The 17764-nt window shown below is 42.2% G+C and overlaps 2 protein-coding genes across 2 annotated transcripts; one reads left to right on the top strand and one right to left on the bottom strand.

Annotated features, from left to right (window-relative positions):
- Positions 1 to 63: 63 nt before the first annotated feature.
- sumo1 (small ubiquitin like modifier 1) lies at positions 64 to 4020 on the bottom strand. Its single transcript, XM_035645516.2, has 5 exons — positions 3863 to 4020; positions 3418 to 3492; positions 2779 to 2856; positions 2535 to 2606; positions 64 to 2261 (listed from the first exon to the last, which is right to left on the bottom strand). Exons 1-5 carry the CDS (start codon positions 3872 to 3874, stop codon positions 2193 to 2195), a joined length of 306 nt encoding a protein of 101 aa, XP_035501409.1. The 5' UTR covers positions 3875 to 4020; the 3' UTR covers positions 64 to 2192.
- Positions 4021 to 4989: 969 nt separating this feature from the next.
- On the top strand, positions 4990 to 17553 carry map3k2 (mitogen-activated protein kinase kinase kinase 2). The gene is made up of 17 exons (XM_035645495.2): positions 4990 to 5345; positions 7188 to 7260; positions 7736 to 7854; positions 8232 to 8272; positions 8366 to 8465; positions 8589 to 8702; positions 8896 to 8992; positions 9181 to 9311; positions 10937 to 11016; positions 11220 to 11284; positions 11551 to 11643; positions 11769 to 12008; positions 12125 to 12273; positions 12446 to 12577; positions 13185 to 13314; positions 13437 to 13614; positions 13814 to 17553. Exons 2-17 carry the CDS (start codon positions 7206 to 7208, stop codon positions 14031 to 14033), a joined length of 1944 nt encoding a protein of 647 aa, XP_035501388.1. The 5' UTR covers positions 4990 to 5345; positions 7188 to 7205; the 3' UTR covers positions 14034 to 17553.
- Positions 17554 to 17764: the final 211 nt, after the last annotated feature.

Below are 17764 nucleotides of genomic sequence, written 5' to 3'. Positions count from 1 at the left end.
GATCATATTCTCTTGAAGCCTTCAGAAACAGTAGGAAGCAAAAACATAATACGTACAAAGGGCTGCAGTTTTTTTTTCTTAAATATTTTATTCAAAAAAAGCAAAGAGCTCATCTCCAGAATTTCAAACCATCTGTATCATTGTTCCTATAATGTTGAACAGTCCCTTCACCTGAGCTGCTGACTGATGCACAAAGGAAAAAATAATTACGGTCAGGCTGCGGAAATCCAATTGAGGCCATGTTTTCCTTTAAAGGGACAGATCTTCTTTATCCCAAACACCTCTGGGAGATGAAAACCGATAGATGATCAGTAATCGCCAAATCGCTGGTTCACTTCATTTAGGAAATTTTTCTTGGACGCTTTCTTGCTTTTGTAGCATAAATGGCAGCTAAGAGCTTTAAATTCTCATTAGTGCAATTTAATGCTAATTATTTCAACCTTCTTGAGGAACCTATACGGAACACGTTAAGAGTTTCATCCCAAAAAAGAAAAGCTTAAAAAAGGAGCTGACACCAAAGACATGTCACTGTTTGTAAATGACAAGCCTGAATATTGCAAGACATTTTCTTGCACAAACTGCTGGAGGACAGAAACCTACAAGTTGAAAACACCGTGACCGTCAGGGAGCAAAATATCTTCAGAATAGGTATATATTTCTATATATACTTGCAAAATGAACCCTCCAATATAAATAAAAGACAACACTAAAGATACATGTGGCATAGCAATCAATCAAACACACAAATACTGAATACAACATATACAAGTAAAGCACAAGTATCTTTTTTTTTTTTTTAAAAATGCTTCAAATCTCAAATATTATCATAATGAGCTCAATTATTATCGTAGTTTAACATTTTCACGATGGTGCAGTTCTATAGACATGAAGGACAGAGGTCATAAACGCAAATTATTCAGATCCACGGAAACTGCATGGTTGAGAATGAGATACAGAGGCCGTCCAGTGATCTAGCTGTTCATGAGGACAGTGTCGATGTGAAACCTCGTCTGCTAAATGCCCTGAATGTAAATACAAAAGATGCGTAGAACAAGCCGCCTTGTGTACAAATAACTGCATCTTTAATATCTAACTGGATGAGTAAAATTCCTCCGTCATATTTCCAACAGGAGTGCAGGTGAAATTTGCTTTGCAACTTCTGTATAAAAGAAAATGCAAGACAATGCCAGTTTTGAATCACTGCTTGCCATAAATCGACTTGAGAAATAGTGCATCTAAAAATTGCTTAGCTTCAGTTCCCTAAAGATTCTTTGTATTTCCATGTGGCTTCCTTAAGTCAAATATTTGGGTCGTTATCACCTGGTTTAGGAGACATATTGTTGCATTTTAAAGCACTGTGAGTAATAAAAAAATCTTGAAATGCACTTACAAAAACACATCTGGACATCCTCAGTATATTTAAATTTATGTTGTTAAATTGATCCTGAGTTTACATTAGGTTGTAGCGACGACTAGAACAGTGACCCACAACTTCTTGAAATCTAGCTGATAAACTAGGGCTGGACGATATGGCCAAAATGTTATCAACATAAAAATGTCCATTTCAGTTGCTTTCTGTAATTCTCAAAATCAATGTGACATATTTATAGCCCAGCCCGATGATAAACTAAACTTTTTGGACGCTACTGTTTGGCATTGAAACATTGGGAATTATAAAGGAGGAGCTGTCTTTTTCAAAAAAAATTATAATTATGAGCAAAAATGTCCATGGCGAGTTTATTTCCTTTAAAGTTGAAGCAAAACCGTATGAGCGCACTCGCTGTGTGATGTCATGTGATAATAACGCTACTTGTTGTTATGAGTGTGAAGATAATATTTTCCTTTTTGGGTGATTCTTCCTTTGACGCCGTCTGTTCCTTGATAGCATTGTTTTCCTTCTGCTGACACACCAAAAAGGCGGGATTGAAACAAACCCCCCCCCCCAAAAAAACCTTGGATACTATGCTACTGAACTCTATTGCTCGGGTCAACAGCATGAGCATCCCTGCACTTCAGAGTAAGAGACTCACTGTCCTTTTTTCTCATCTTTACCTCAGTCCGTTCACCTCCCTGTTTTCACGCGTGGAAGCCCTGATCCAGATGGTTTGAAACTGAACAAAAAATACGTACATACAAAATAAAATACAAAATAAGAAAAAAAAAATAAGAAAAGATTTAGAAATGCAGGCGATTTAATCATTCCAAAGTCCGCCGGTCTGTTCTTGATAAACCTCAATGACGTCCTCGTCCTCCATCCCGAGCTGACGGAGGCAAACAGCAGAGGAGGGACAGATTTGAGCAAGAGAGTCCACACCACAAGATTAGAATTATTGTTATTATATTCTTATCCTATGTCAATGTTCCTCTATATTAATTTATCACACTGTCACAAACCCATAATCATGATTGCCCGCCACATTAAAGCACAAAAGACAGAGCTTGAGCAAATTGTCAAAAACAAACAGTAGCATCATATAACATAAATTTACCTTAAAAAGATAAAGAGATGCTCAAGTCAAGAGGGAACAGTTTACCTCTTTCGGAGTTTGGTTATCTGCGATTCTCTGTCCTTCAAACAGAAACCTTAGCGTGCTTGCTGGGACGCCCTGGAAGAAACACACAGACATCAACATGAAAAAAGGCCTACGGTGTTGTTGGCGTTGAACATTTAAAATGCCTAGCTGTTTAATTGTCAGACTGAAAGTATAATATTTTAAGTTCTTTGCAACTAGAAATCAATACATTTCCACAAACAGTAATTTTCTTCTTTTCTTGTACCTGTCTCTGGCTGTAAGACTCCTTCAGCTTTTTTAGATGCGTCGTCATTTTCACCTTAAAGTGGATTTCGCTGCTGTCCTGTGGGCAAAGAAAAAAACGAAGATGAGATGCGGCAGAAATACCAGCGTGAAGAAACATGGTACAAAGCATTTTGTTATTACTGTGCGAAATGTCATAGAAAATAGCAACATGCAGTTTGGTAATTATGATATAGGTAGTTGAGTAAAACATTGAATATATAAACATGTAGCGAAAATATTATTGGGTAAGGTTCGAGTATCTGCCACATACTTTCATCGACTGACATTCCATATGGGTCAATCTCTGGTGTTTATTAGGTAATTGCAAATACAACAACTATTATATATTACATTTTATTGCATGTACCCTCTTGGTATAAGCTGTAAAAATACTTTACAACCTTTAAAGATAGGTAACCGCAGCCAACACAGTCTGGATCACACACGAAAACATTTCCATGATCAATCAACACAAAAATCTTGATTGAACGAAAGAATACTTCATAACCCCCCCCACTCAGACTTATTTGAGGATAAAGGGACAACACATCAGCAACTAATGGACAAAGCAACATGTCCCCATGTCAAGCTCATCCATCAGCCCTGCATGTCTACACACCTGACCGATCACTTTTAACTTGATGTACTCTCCGTCCTTCTTGTCGCCGCCGTCTTGGCTGGATGGTTTTGTCTCCTGCGAGGAACAACAAGCAAAGCACGGTCGATTAAAAACGCCACACGCACCTTTCAACAACAGGCCCGACAAGCTTGATCAAACTGCTGCTGACAACACCGAGACTCGCGCATCCCTATATTTCGATTTCAACGTGTTGGTGCAGATCGTTGTTTAACGGCAGAACTTTCAAAAAGAAACCAAACCCAAGCTAGCTGCTGAGCTAAACAGCAAAATAAGCAGTGAGCCATGGGCCTGAAGCTACACGAGCTAACCGTTAGCACGTTCCCTAACCACATAGGAGGCAGCAGCCACACAACACTGACTTGCCCCCTTTTCAATTTGGCGCACACAACAGACAATAAAACGCTCGTTCAAGTTCATATCTCACCGAGTCTGACATGTTTAGCCTCAGTGCGCGAGCCCCTTTTATGTTACAACAGCGTTAGCGTTCTCCTGCTGCTTCCTCTTCGAGTTTTATTTGCGGCCGGCAAACAACACAATGGCGCATTACTGCCACCAAGGGGTAGGGGGTGTGAATCGGGATATCTAACAATGCAAACAAAAATAATAATAATGATATTAAAAGCAAAAATTCCAATTTATTCTTCTAAGATATTGAAATTCAAATACATAACATGTGTCTCCAGTGCTTTGTGAAAGATCACGTGAATACAAACTTAACTTTAATTCTTCCAGGTTCAGTATCAGTGTCTTCTTCTCTGCGTCACACTTTGGACAGTGAAGCATAACATGTTATGTTGTTTCTTCGTGACCACAAAATTCACATCCATTATGTTTTTCTATTTTAAATAATCCACTATTTAATCACGCATGAACAAATCGTAGCTCGGATATCCCACAGGCCATCTCCTTGTTCTATGTCCCTCCCACTGTTTTTTGCCACCTTTCCTTCAATACATTTCAAATTTCGGGCATGTCATGCCATAAATTATCCTGCGAATGATTTTATTTCGTGATTCAGTAATACTCTGGACCGTTAGACTTTTTGTATATGTCTCGATAATCATTAAAAATAGTTTTTTAATTTCTGTATTTTGAACGTTATGGATGCAAAGCTTAAATACGTTGATATTGAATTTAGAGATAGACTTTGCATTAAATTACATTCCAGTCAAGAGAAAGCAGTTTGCAAGCGTTTTGAACTTTGGTTGTGCTGCAATATAGTTTGCCATTCTGACAAGAATAAAAAACCGTAAGAGGCCTCTAGACCAGAGAATATATTAGATGTATTCATTTGACAGGTTACAAATCAGTAATCCAGCAAACTAATATATTTTTCTTACATCAGAAGTTGTGTTTTTGTTTGACTCCCCCAACTATGCTTATTTGCTGTCAAGTATGCCAAAATGAAAAAAATACATTTCCGGTTAATACAGTTCAATGTAAAGTACAAAAATGCATCTTTGTGGGGAAAAAAACATTGCAAAACATTCCGTGCTTTTATTTTGTCAGCGAAATGGCAAAACTGTTGCTAGCCACCGATCGCTTACTTGACACAATTGTGGGGGGGGGGGGGGGGTAACGGCGAGCGGAGCCACCGTCAACCAAACATGGGAAGTGCAACAAAATGAACGCGCTGCACTCACTTTGCCCTTCCAGTGCAGCACAGACAAGGAGATACTTTGGCGGATTATCCGCTATACTGTCATTTCCCCCCCTCTGCCGGCGGGGATCCGCCGAGCGAAGCTGACCAACCGTCGGGCCTCGTCGACGCAGGCCCAGCAGGACTCGAGTGAAGTTGTGAGCGGACTGACAAACTTCTGCTTCCTCCAGCGTCTCTCCGCAGGGCCCGGGGCTCCCGTCACCGGCCCTGTGGATGAGGAAGTGAGCCCGGACCCAAGCACCCCCAGGTGTGACGATAGACACTTAATCAGCTCGGTTCACACCTGACATGTGTCCGTTTGTTGATTGCTTGTTACGGCCGCGCGGTGCGGGAGAGCTTTGCAATTAGCATTAGCTTAGCTCGTCAACTTCCCTGGCCTGACAGCTAGCTGGACACGGAACTCTCGACTAGCGTTAGCCACTTAGCTTCCAGCTTAACAGCTATATTCGTGCAGCTGCCCGTGTTTAGATCACATCTACAACGCCAAGTCGTTCACTGAGCACATTTTTTTCGTGGCCCGCAATGCACAATTCGATAACAGTAGTTGTTGGTCAAGTTCATCGAAGGGGGGCTGCTCAGCTAACGCTAGCAAGTTAAATTTAAAGCTAATTATCCAGCGGAGGAGGCCATAACAGTGTGCCAGTGTTGTTGGCATCAACTTCGCGGTGATCGGATCTCCACCGTGTCGTGCTGAAGGACATTGTCAGTTAGGACGATTATTGAGTGCGAGGCCAGTGTTGATGTTGCGGCTTCACTCCCACCAGCATGGCGGAATAGTCCGATTTTACGTCAGTTGCAGACAGTGATCAATCAGCAATATCCAATCAGCTCCTGATCAGCAGAGGCCATGTCGACTGTGCAGACTTGCAGTGCGGACAGTGCGGTGCAGGGGTCCCTCACAGTGTTGCATGATAGTAGCACGACTTCACACTAACCACTAACACTTAAGAACTAATATTATGACAGCTAGTGATGATTTGTGCAGAAGAAATGCTGGGCAATACATTAGTTGTAGCAAAGATATTTGCTAAGGCCTTTTCCACAAACTAACAGTTGTGAAAGTTTAGAGACACCCAGACACACGAGAGGTAGTTTGATGTCAATAAATTCATAAATGAGTGAGCTATTGAGAAAGAAAACCTTGAAATATGCATGTTAAGGCAAACTGCTCACGCATAAGGATGCTCAGGGATTTGCTAAGGCCTTTTTCCTCAAACTAACAGCTGTGAATGCTGTGAGAGGATGTCCCAGACACACGAGGTGGAATGATGTCAATAAATTCATAAATGAGTTAGCTATTGAAAATGCAAACCTTTCATCAAAAAATCTATATCAGTATATTGGGTTGTTTTAACTCGCAGGTGTGAAATACTAAATGGCTGTCTTTCTGTATGATGATTGGTTTGACATTCCTATGTCTAAAAAACAAAAAGTTATTGAAGATCGAAATGGGGCATCGTCACCTTTGGTGATTTTTATTTGATCAAATCTGTGAAACATCTTCCTGAACGAGCTCACCAACATATCCCACAACTGTGACGAGATCGGGATTTAGACGCGGAGTTAATGAAGAAAACAGCCGCGAAAACTGACGAATGTCAAATATGAAAATAACTTCACCCCTGTAGCTGATTACCCGATTACTTGATCATGGGAATACAATAAACAACTTTTTTGATAACAAATTAATCCTAATAATTTTTCAACTTTTACATTAAAATAAAACGATATGGTTACTTACCCATCACTGATGTAGTTAATCACAATATATGAAATTTAATGTTGCTTTATTGGAATATACACTCTGTTTTCAAGTTTACTAGGAGAGCTGGAACTAATTGTCTAGCTTCATTTGTATAGATGGGTTGGGCAAATATATTTGAAAACTTAAACACCACTATGAATTGTTGCCTCCAAAATAACCATAAATCTGAAGCACTTTTGAAAACGTATATGAGAGTATATATTTACGTGTACATGTATGTAGAGGTCTTCTGGCTCAACACACTGTTTACAGATTGGTTAGTCAGAAGCTTCAGGCTCTAACTCGTGTCCTGTCAGGATTTAAGTTGTTCTTTCGCTGTTGCAGGAGATAGGAATCCCTTTGATGGGAGAATCCTCTTTCCTGGCCTCCTGGGTCAATCGCCGTGCCATGATGATGGGTATGTGTGTGTGTGTTTTTAAGATAGTGTGACTGTCTGGCAGTGAGCCAGTTTTGTCTTTTGTCAAACCTACAATCCATGGAATGTTATTTTCTTTCTCCCTGAACAATGTTTCATTGACACACCTATGTCACAATAAACCTTTGTGCGATGTGCTTATATGCAGGTGACATACCTATTCTGTATTGACGCTTAGTCATGAGAGATAGTATTGATTATTTTTAGATGTGCAAAAGGGTTTTACTGTGGAAATGGCTATGGCATATTAACATTTTGCTGCTCAGGTTGCTCACACAGTTCACATCATCATAAATCCACCCAAGAAATTTAGTTTCAAAAACAATATTTACATAGAAATAAAACAAGTGTAATTATCCCCTTTTTGAACTGAGCCGTAGTTGCCATTAAATGTTTATGTTTGATCTTGGTATGTGTTTTGTGGTGAGAGGTTTTTTGTCCTGTTGTCGTCACTCAGATGAGCAGGAGGCGCTGAACTCGATCATGCAGGACTTGGCCGAACTGCACCGCTCCAGCCGTCCTGCCATGTTCCTGTCAGACCTGGGCAAACCCAAAGCCTCCTCGCCTAAGAATCAGGTGAGCAGTGAGAAAAAAAAGAAATATCACAAAGCTGTGTAAAAATTATATTTGGCAGTAAAGAACAGTTGATACAGAGAAAGAGGCCAGAATAGAAACCAGGGAAACTTAAAAATGTACTGAATGTTTGTTTAGTTGTTTGCCACAATTTTGTAATTGGTGATGGGTTTAAATTGTTTCTTGATATAAAGTTAGTGTATTATTGATTTTGTTTGAAAACACGAACAAATCTTATAGTCATTTTCCATAAAATTCTCCAAATTAATTTAAAAAATAGATCAAAAGGGGCAAAAATATCCAGCAAACAATGTGTAATCCTCAGTGTTCATTCATCAGTTGGCATGCTCTTTGTCTCTTCCTGAATATTTTTGTGACAGAACGACGTCAGAGTGAAGTTCGAGTTCAAAGGGGAGAAGAGGTGAGACTTTGACCAGGTTCATCACTATTACACCAGCAGTACTGCAGCTGTGCCCTCCTGACCTCTGAACTCCTGACCTCTTCTCCTCTGTAGGATTTTGCAGTTCCCTCGACCTGTCAAGCTGGACGACCTGAGGTCGAAAGCCAAAGTGGCTTTCGGTCAGATGATGGATCTTCACTACACCAATAATGAGGTACAAAGCTAAAAAGACTCCACAGTCCTGAATTAAAGATACATATTTTTCAATGCTGGTATTGAATGAAATGGGGGTAAAAAAAAAAAGATATGAACACCAATATTTTCTTTCTTTTTGTAGTTGGTGATTCCACTGACCACTCAGGACGACCTGGACAAGGCTGTGGAGCTGCTGGATCGCAGCGTTCACATGAAGAGCCTGAAGATCCTCCTGGTACTCCAGGTGTCCTCACAGGTCAGCAGCTCCCAGATGTATTCACATCCCGGGGACCCCTCTATATCCTCTGAAGGATTGTCTGGGCTTAGTGGAAATGTGTGCTGTACCTGAGTGCCATTCAACATCACAGCAGCTTTGTTTTTCTCTATTTCAAGAAAAGTACAAAGACAGAAACACAGCAAGGAAGTTTTTTGTTTCACTGTTTCTTTAGAACTCTTCCTCCAACATGGACCTCTTGCCGTCCCACGAGGAGCTGGACAACACAGGAATCAGGGTTGCTGACAAGAAGAGTATGCTGGCCTTGATAGGTGAGTAATGTCTCTTGGTCCAACTATCCCAGAAATGGTTTTGAAGAGAGATGCACAGACATTAAACATAGACACATATAACTAACTTCCTTATTTTCCTTATTGCTACCAACAGCCTTAAGCAAATATGGCGCCATTCACACAAGCTCAATTTAGATATTAATGTGATTCCCACTCTCGGAACCCAGGGTCCCATTCGACCGATCGCAGCTCCCCTCCTCCAGGATACATTCCAGACGCTCTCCAGCAGGTGGCGAGGAACGGCTCCTTCACCAGCATCAACAGCGAGGGCGAGTTCATTCCCGAGAGCATGGACCAGGTACCCCGAACTCAGGAGTGTGAACTTTTGATGCTTTTATTACGATAAGGAAGAGCCATTTTATATTTTTCTATCAGTGTTAGGTTTTCAGAAATAAAATAAATGCGGCATATTTTTCAGTGTTTACATTTTGTATGGCTATTGCTGGTTTGCCTTTCCACCAGCTACATTTAGAGGTAGTGTTGTCTTGAAGATACTGTTAAGGCCACGGGCTGGTGAGATTTGAATTGCCATGGCCTTTACATTCGCCCCTAAAGGCTCAACCCTATAACTTGGTATTTGTTATTAAAGTTATTTATTTCTCCCTCTTCTCCCTGTTGCAACCCCTGCATTTGGTGGTGTGCCTGCCAACATGGAGCAAATGTTAAGTGTCTGATATAAAATGGACCCGGGCGCAAACAGCAGAGCAGCGTGGCCATAAACCGTGGTCATAAAATACATCAATGCAGAGCTCAGCATGAACTGAGACCCTGTCTACACGAATGCGAATTTGTTGTAAATACGCAGAAGTCTTGCACGTATGCGCCTCCCGTCCAGACGCAGCCGGAGTTTTCGCTGCCTGAAAACGCACTCTTTTGAATCCAGATCCCAGGGTGGAGAAGATAAATCTCCCTCCCTGCGTTTGTGTATTTGAGTTTGTGTGAACGCCAGATACGCATACGATGATGTCATCACCCGTCCCCACCCCTCTACTCCCTTGCCCCTCGCCCGTGGGATCTCCAACAACAACAATGGCGGACTACAGGCTTGTGACGGTGCTGCATCAGATGCTGACTCTTCTTGGGTCGCTAGGGCAATATATACTATTGCTCGGTCACTCCATAGGGCCGGGGAGAGGGGAGAAACCAAACAGTTGTCACGCGGCAACTGCTCAGAGTGAGGATTCCTCACTGAGACCACAGAGCAAGAAGAACTGGCAAAGTGCGAGCTCTGGCCACCGCTGCAAGCCACACGCACAGCCACGGAGCACAGAACTCGCCACTCAGCGAGGCGACCATAGGTCGCAAGAGCAGTTCGCAGTCAGAATCGGAACCAAACAATGGAGTCTACTTTTCCCTTCTCATTCAACATCTTCGTACTGTTGTTGTTGTTCGGCTTCTTCTTCTACGAGTATTTGGATACTCCGCCTCTTCTTCTTTTTTGGTGGAGTTCTGTAGCAGAAAACAGCGCCACATATAGGCCGGGAATAGCTGTAGAAACACAATACAGTGTTTCTACAGCTAGATGCGTCTTTCCAATGAATCCATCATTACGGAGAAGTTTCAGGCCCCCCTGCTGAGGAAAATGGGGGGGGCGGGGGGGATCGTTTTCGAAATATCTTGTGGTGTGGACTGGGCCTGAGCTGATGAATTTTACACAATGCAAAGTATATTTGTTGACAGATGGTTTCACCTTTAATAACCTCTTTGACTCAATATAATTCCTTGTGTTTTGTTCACCATTATACTGTATATATGTACATTATTATTGCAGGTCTAGAATGATTTTCATACTTTTTTAACAGACAGAACAGTCTGACTAAGGCAAAGGCATTTGTTATTTTAAGTCTTAGCATTGAAGAGAATATACTGACTTGACTAGTTATATTCCAAGTTTCTTGTTGTAAGCGGCTTTGTTTTCTTCAGATGTTGGACCCGCTGTCCATGAGCAGCCCGGAGAACTCGGCGTCTGGAAGTTGTCCCTCTTTAGACAGCCCACTGGACGGGTCAGGAACTCAATGTTTTAATTATACAACAATGTACTTAAAGGATCAGCCCATATCATATTGTTTTGTTTTTGAATCCTCTTTAATTATTAAAGATCAGATCCATTTAATATAATGTAGATACATAGATGGAGGAAAAAAACTCGGCAACATATTAATTGAAGGCTCAAGTCTGATATGTGGTTTTACTTGTCTTCATGCAGTGACTACCCAAAGTCCAGGATGCCCAGAGCACAGAGCTACCCAGACAACCACCAAGACTTTCCAGGTAAATACTGTCGATGCATCGTTGTGTTTGCAGAACAGTCAAGAATTGTGACACTGGGGGAACATTTGCTTCAAGCAGAGTAGACAAATATTGCACAAAAGCAGCATCAAACATTGTATTGGGAGGAAAATGAGTAACTGACTCTGTAGGGTAACCCCCACAGTAGTGCTCTTGCCTTTCCTCTGGATGCCACTTCCCCCATGTGCCTTTTATCACCAGTTGTGTTGTCTTGGATTCGTCATCATCGGTGCCCTCTTTGTCTGCAGAGTATGACATCCCAGTGTTTGAGAAGTCGGGGAAAGGGGGAACGTATCCTCGACGATATGGCATTCCCTTCGGCCTTCAAGACTACAGTGATGGTGGGCAATTTTTTCTTTTTGATACTGGGAGGGGGCTGGAACTAAAACAACATGACTTTCAAAAAAACATTTTTTCTTCATGGCATAGACTATATTCTTATCTTTCCTCTTCCTCTGCTCGGCAGGGAGGAAGACCTTCCCTCGGGCTCGGCGAACGCAGGTTCACGGCTTCCGCTCACCTGTCAGCTTCAGTCCAACCGAGCAGTCGCCCAGCACCAGCAGCGGCAGCAGTGTCTTCACCCCTGACCTGGAAGAGGCCCCGGGACCTGCCAGGAGGCCAAGGAGGGGCAGCGACATTGAGCCCAGCCCTAATCTGACTTCTGCTCCCACCCTCTCAGTCATGGACATCAGTCCACCCAGCCGCTGTAATTCCCCACATCATTTTCTTTCTATCTGTCAAAACAAAAGGAGCAGAAAGATTCATGCAAAAATGTTTTTTTTCCCCCTTGTGATTTGATTTTATGTGACCATTTGCCTCTAGCTCCACGTGCTCCAACAAACTGGAGGCTGGGAAAGCTTCTGGGTCAGGGTGCCTTTGGACGGGTTTTCCTCTGTTATGACGCTGATACTGGACGGGAATTGGCAGTCAAACAAGTCCAGTTTGACCCGGAGAGTCCGGAGACCAGCAAGGTGAGAATCTGTAATAGTAAAGACTTGTAGAAACGCTTGTGTTTAGAAAGTCTGCTCCCTACGCTGGTAAATTCAGACCGATTCTCTGGTTCATAATGTATTAACTTTGGGAAAAACAACAGCATGGAAGGAAATCATGGTTGATTGTGATGTTTTTTTCCTTCTTATTTAGGAGGTGAGCGCATTGGAGTGTGAAATCCAACTTCTGAAGAACTTATGCCACGAGCGGATTGTCCAGTACTACGGCTGCCTGCGAGACACGATGGAGCGAACCCTCTCCATTTTCATGGAGTACATGCCTGGCGTGAGTGCTCATTCACACATTCACCTTGTACTTTACTAAGTGTAAATGCCAGGGATTATATTGAGCAACACATGATTTGAAGATTCTAAATATATGCATGGAAGCAGATAGTCACATTTGTCTTTAAAATAATATTTAAGAGTACAAAAGCAATTCTCCAGGATAAAGGAGGAGAGGACAGACAGTCAGGACAAACAGGACCAGTTCAAAACGAGGCTCCGTATTAAAATATGGCCAATTATAGATATCAAACAGGAAGTTGTTAAAAGCCACACAAGCGTGCCCCAAATAAAGCTTTCTGCTGTTGTGGTAAATTGTTGTTGTGGCACGGAAAATACTGTTACTTAATGTGAAGATGCTGCTTAGCATCTGAAACACTGTTCAGCTGTGACCAATGTGTCATGTGATCCTGCATCCCAGGGAGAGCTGACAGTGCAAATGTTTTAATATCGGTGCATATTGCCAAACAAACGCTGAGAACGTTATGTCTGGAAGGTTCATATCGGCTGATTTCACTGGCCAACTGATAAATTGGTGAGGCTCTAGATGTAACCGCTACTATTTACTACTATGACTATTTACATTTTCAGATTTTTGCGTTTTTCAGGGCTCGATTAAGGACCAGTTGAAGTCATACGGAGCACTGACGGAAAACGTGACGCGCCGCTACACACGGCAAATCCTGGAAGGGGTTTCCTACCTGCACAGCAACATGATTGTGCACAGGGACATCAAAGGTGAAGTCGTCTTTAGCTTTTTCTATAGGCAGAGGGCTTGGAGTATCTCAAGTTTTGTCATAAGTCAAGTTCTGGCAACAGCTATAAAAGCAGGTTGATATGTTTGACCTCTCTTCATTCAGGAGCCAATATCCTCCGTGACTCTGTGGGCAACGTGAAGCTGGGAGACTTCGGGGCCAGCCGGCGGCTGCAGACCATCTGTCTGTCAGGAACAGGCATCAAGTCAGTGACCGGCACCCCCTACTGGATGAGCCCTGAAGTGATCAGTGGAGAGGGCTATGGCAGGAAGGCTGACATCTGGTGAGACCACACACACACGACCTGGCCTTTACGTTTAAATGGATCAATGTATTTGTCTTCTACATTAGTGCGAAAGCCTTAAGAATTATGCTTAGATTTTGCCAACTGTAATACATTCTAATGCCACTGATACCAGTCACCACTTTCTAAATAACGGGGTTTATTCTCCTGATTTTAACTCTTTTCACTTTGACCTTAGGAGTGTTGGCTGCACAGTTGTGGAGATGCTAACCCAACGACCCCCGTGGGCAGAGTTTGAGGCCATGGCGGCCATCTTTAAGATTGCCACCCAGCCGACGAACCCGGTTCTTCCCCCCCATGTGTCGGACCACTGCCGAGAGTTTCTCAAACGGATCTTTGTAGAGACCAAGCAGCGTCCTTCTGCTGATGAGCTATTGAGGCACATCTTTGTACATTAACCCATCTTCCCCCTCGAACCTTTAAACCCCAGCCCGCCCGCCTGCCAGACAGCCAGATACGTTCTTACTTGCTTGGGCGTCCCTCCACCTCCAACCTGGAACTACGTTAGACCAGGAAGAGCTGGCTGGAAGAAGTTGGGGGGTGCAGGTGGAGGATGGTACCTACCTGATCCTCCTGTCTCTGTTTGTCTGAGACTGCCATAGAGGACATGAATTTTTTTATTTTTTTTATTTTTCTCTGCAAGTTGCACCTTAATTTGTCAAAAGGGGAGGGCTTGAGCATTTCCTCCTGAAGCGACGAAAAACAAATATTTGAGGAAAAAAATAGTCTTTTTTTAATGTTTGTACGGTTTCTCTCTTCAAACCTTTTGGAGTGGGATCGTGTCGGTGTTGTGGACCTACAGGTGGTCGAGTGGCTCTGCTCCTTCGTCTCGCTGACCTGACCCTAGAATGTAGTCTCCTGCCAAAACCCTGAGCGAAGGTGAGGACCTGGGCCCGCTGCTATAGACGAAACTAATCCCCGGATGCGGAGAACACTCCCCCAAAACAGTTTCCACTTGCTTTCTGGTCTGGTCCCGGTCTCTGCTTTATCATCCACAAACTACCTTCCCTCCTCCTTTGCCCCACATCTTCATTCTTTACCATGTGCCTTTTCTGTTTTTAAAATGCAGCGTAGGAATCAGTCTTGAGTTCGTGGATAATCTCCGTTGTTCTTAGTCGCAATAACTCTGTGTTGTTTTCTTTTTAGCTCCTGGCTAAACTGCCTTGGCACCGTTTGCCCAAATGCAGCTGATCTCAGTTCAGGCGTAATGTCCGTTCCTACCTTCTCTGTAAGAGAGACTCCTGGTGTCGAGAAGGGATTCCACCTCAGCTCAGCTCATTTGGTTTGTTTGCCTGGTAACCAAATACCCTACCAAACGTAAATTTCTAGGTTTTCACAAACCAACTGGTCCTCAAGAAAGACAAGAAACAACAGTCAGATTGGTCGAACTCTTGTCAGGGCAGATTGCTCCCAAATAAGGGTGGACACGTGGATTACCCGTGGAAAAAGTCAAAGCAAGGCATTTAAATAAGTAAACCTGAGCTCTGGCAAAGTGCGGTGAATGTTTTCACAGTTTATTGGCTAAACTATTGGTCGGATGAACTGTCAGCGAAAAATTATTTGCAGTCGCGTTGCTGGAATCCACTAAATAGTTATTGGAATTATGAACATCTGCTAAAAATTAACAAAAAACAAGCAATGTGAAAGTTTTTAAGATGAACCCTTGTTGTACTCGAGAAGTTTCCGCAGTCGCGCTACGGACAGACCACTCAATTACTTGAAGCACTGAAAGAGTGTTGAATTTAGTTTTACAAGACGAGGAGCTCACAGTTGATTGGCCAGAGGTCTGGCTGTATGACACTGTCCCTCTGTTGTCAGAGGACGTCGGACTTTCCCATAAGCTCGGACATTTCTCCCCGTCTCACAAGCTGCTCCCATACAGGTACATTAAATTGTCTGTTCACGCTCCACGCTGCAAAAGGTACTATTACATTCTCCAGCCAAGGCATCACACTCTGCCGTGCCAGAGCGTCCTCATTGTGTCAGGCGTGTTGTATTTTCTTTGTATCTTTTTTTTGTTGTAGTTTTTTTTTCCTTGCATGCACTCCCACAGAACAGATTCACAAGTCGTTTACAGTTTCTCACAGAGCTTTGTTTCCTGTGCAACAGTCCGCGCTCTACGCTCTTTGTTGTCGCCAAAATCAAATCATGTCAAAAAGTTAAACTCGTCACTTTAGCCAAACCACAAACACTCCGTTCAGTGTCTCCGCCCCCGTTTCAAGTTTCCTCTTGGGCCTAGCTTCAGTTATGTTGTTCTTTTTAAATGATGGACTGATACACGGGGGCTGTTCACAGCATCGGAGCCGTAACTATGCACCAGTTAACTCACCGTTCACACGGGGCAACAGAGTTGAATTATTTTTCCACAACCAGTGACATGTCGGCATGATGTTGACCAGCTCAGTCAGCAACCACTCATATGTTAGTGGGACTAAATGACGCACCTCTTGCTCCAAAATGGCGGACAACTACAGGTACACTGAAGACGATATTTAGGAGCATTAATTCAGCACACATTTGACTAAGTTTGATTTATTCATGTTTTCAACAACCCACTTGATCTTTATCAGTCCTTGGACAGTTTGGGGCTCATCAGACTCCTTAATATATATGAAAATGAACAACGTGGACAAACCCCAAAACATATTTACAAAGCAAAGGAAATACATTTGCACAAGACAGATTATTAAACAAATCCATCTCCAAATCATCTTTTACTTAAACCACTTAAAAATGACGACGTTATTCAGACAGAATAATCATCAATAGTGACGGCGAGACACAGTACAGCCGGTGGTTGTGGGCAGAGCTGCAGGTTGTGGAAATGTATTATGTGTAAGGGAATAATAATTTAAAAAAATGCTCCTTCGCTCACATTACGCATTTACAAAATGGAACCAAATGGAGCTCCAGAAAAGTCAAACGAAAGAATACTTGTGAATCAGTCTCCTGTCATGACTAATGGCGGCATACAGTTAAACTGTCTGGTACAGGTGGAGATTTGTAAATGCTGCCAGCACTGGCGAACCTCGACGCGCACTACCGTTATGCACTTATTGATTATTCACTGATGCTTTTGCTCGATTTCCTCGTCAGCTGTTGCTCGTGCAGCTCAAACCTTTTTTCTTTGCAAATTTTAAAGACTGTTTTATTTTTTATTTTTTACACAAGTATGTGAGTGGATGTTTTCTGTGTGTGGATGGTTCACTAGCAATGACCTGCACATGAATGTAATGTCTCTTTCTTTTTTTTTTACCGTCAGATGGCCTCGTTTCACCACAGTGAATTAATTCTTTGGAATCAGTATTTGCCACCTGCAAACAACCAGATACACCTATAGTTCTCTCTTTAGTGTCTAAAGCCACTGCTGCCACTCCTGGGTGTGTGTGCGCGCGCGTGTGTGTATGTATGTGTGTCGGTCCTGCGAGTTTGTAAACGTGCATTTACTGCAATTTGTGCTCATTGGACACTGCACCCCAAATGCCTTGAGCATTTAACTGTTGGGGGTGAGAACATTAAAGTAATATTGAAAATTAACATACAAAATGTACAAATGTATAAAGTGAAAATGTACCCTTTTTAAAAAAAAGAAAAGTACACTTATATCCCACATGTTTGGTCTCTGTGAATTGTAAAAGAAGCCATGTTTATAATTCTAATTGGTTTGTGACCAATACGCCTGTTTATATCAGATCTGTATATCAGTGGTACGCATAATTTTTTAATATATATTTTTTATTTTACCTTTTTTTTTAAATGGGAGATTTTATGCATGTTCGGGTCCTGAGAGACAGCGGTGCCGTTGAATGGTTGCTGGGGTTTTTTTGGCAAAATTCTGGAGTATTGCCACAGCTCTGTGTTCATAATTATAACAATTATGACTATGACAATGAAAACAATAAAAAAATATTTATTTCACATCATGCCTCTGTTTGGAGTGTGTTTTCCAGAATCCTCAAAGGAAGATTTCTGCCCGTGCTCCACATATAATGTGACAAATGTCTAATATTCTGAATTTACATATTGTACAGTAGAGTATTAGAGGGATTTTTGAAAAAAATTTTTTTTACTTTTTCATAAATGCAAGATAGCTTGATGTAATGTTTTCATTTTTTTTAAACTTAATGTT

This window comes from Scophthalmus maximus, chromosome 1, assembly GCF_022379125.1.
Source record: "Scophthalmus maximus strain ysfricsl-2021 chromosome 1, ASM2237912v1, whole genome shotgun sequence".
Taxonomy (NCBI): domain Eukaryota; kingdom Metazoa; phylum Chordata; class Actinopteri; order Pleuronectiformes; family Scophthalmidae; genus Scophthalmus; species Scophthalmus maximus.
Note: the sequence above shows the minus strand (reverse complement) of the source record. Positions and strands in the feature narration are given on the sequence as shown.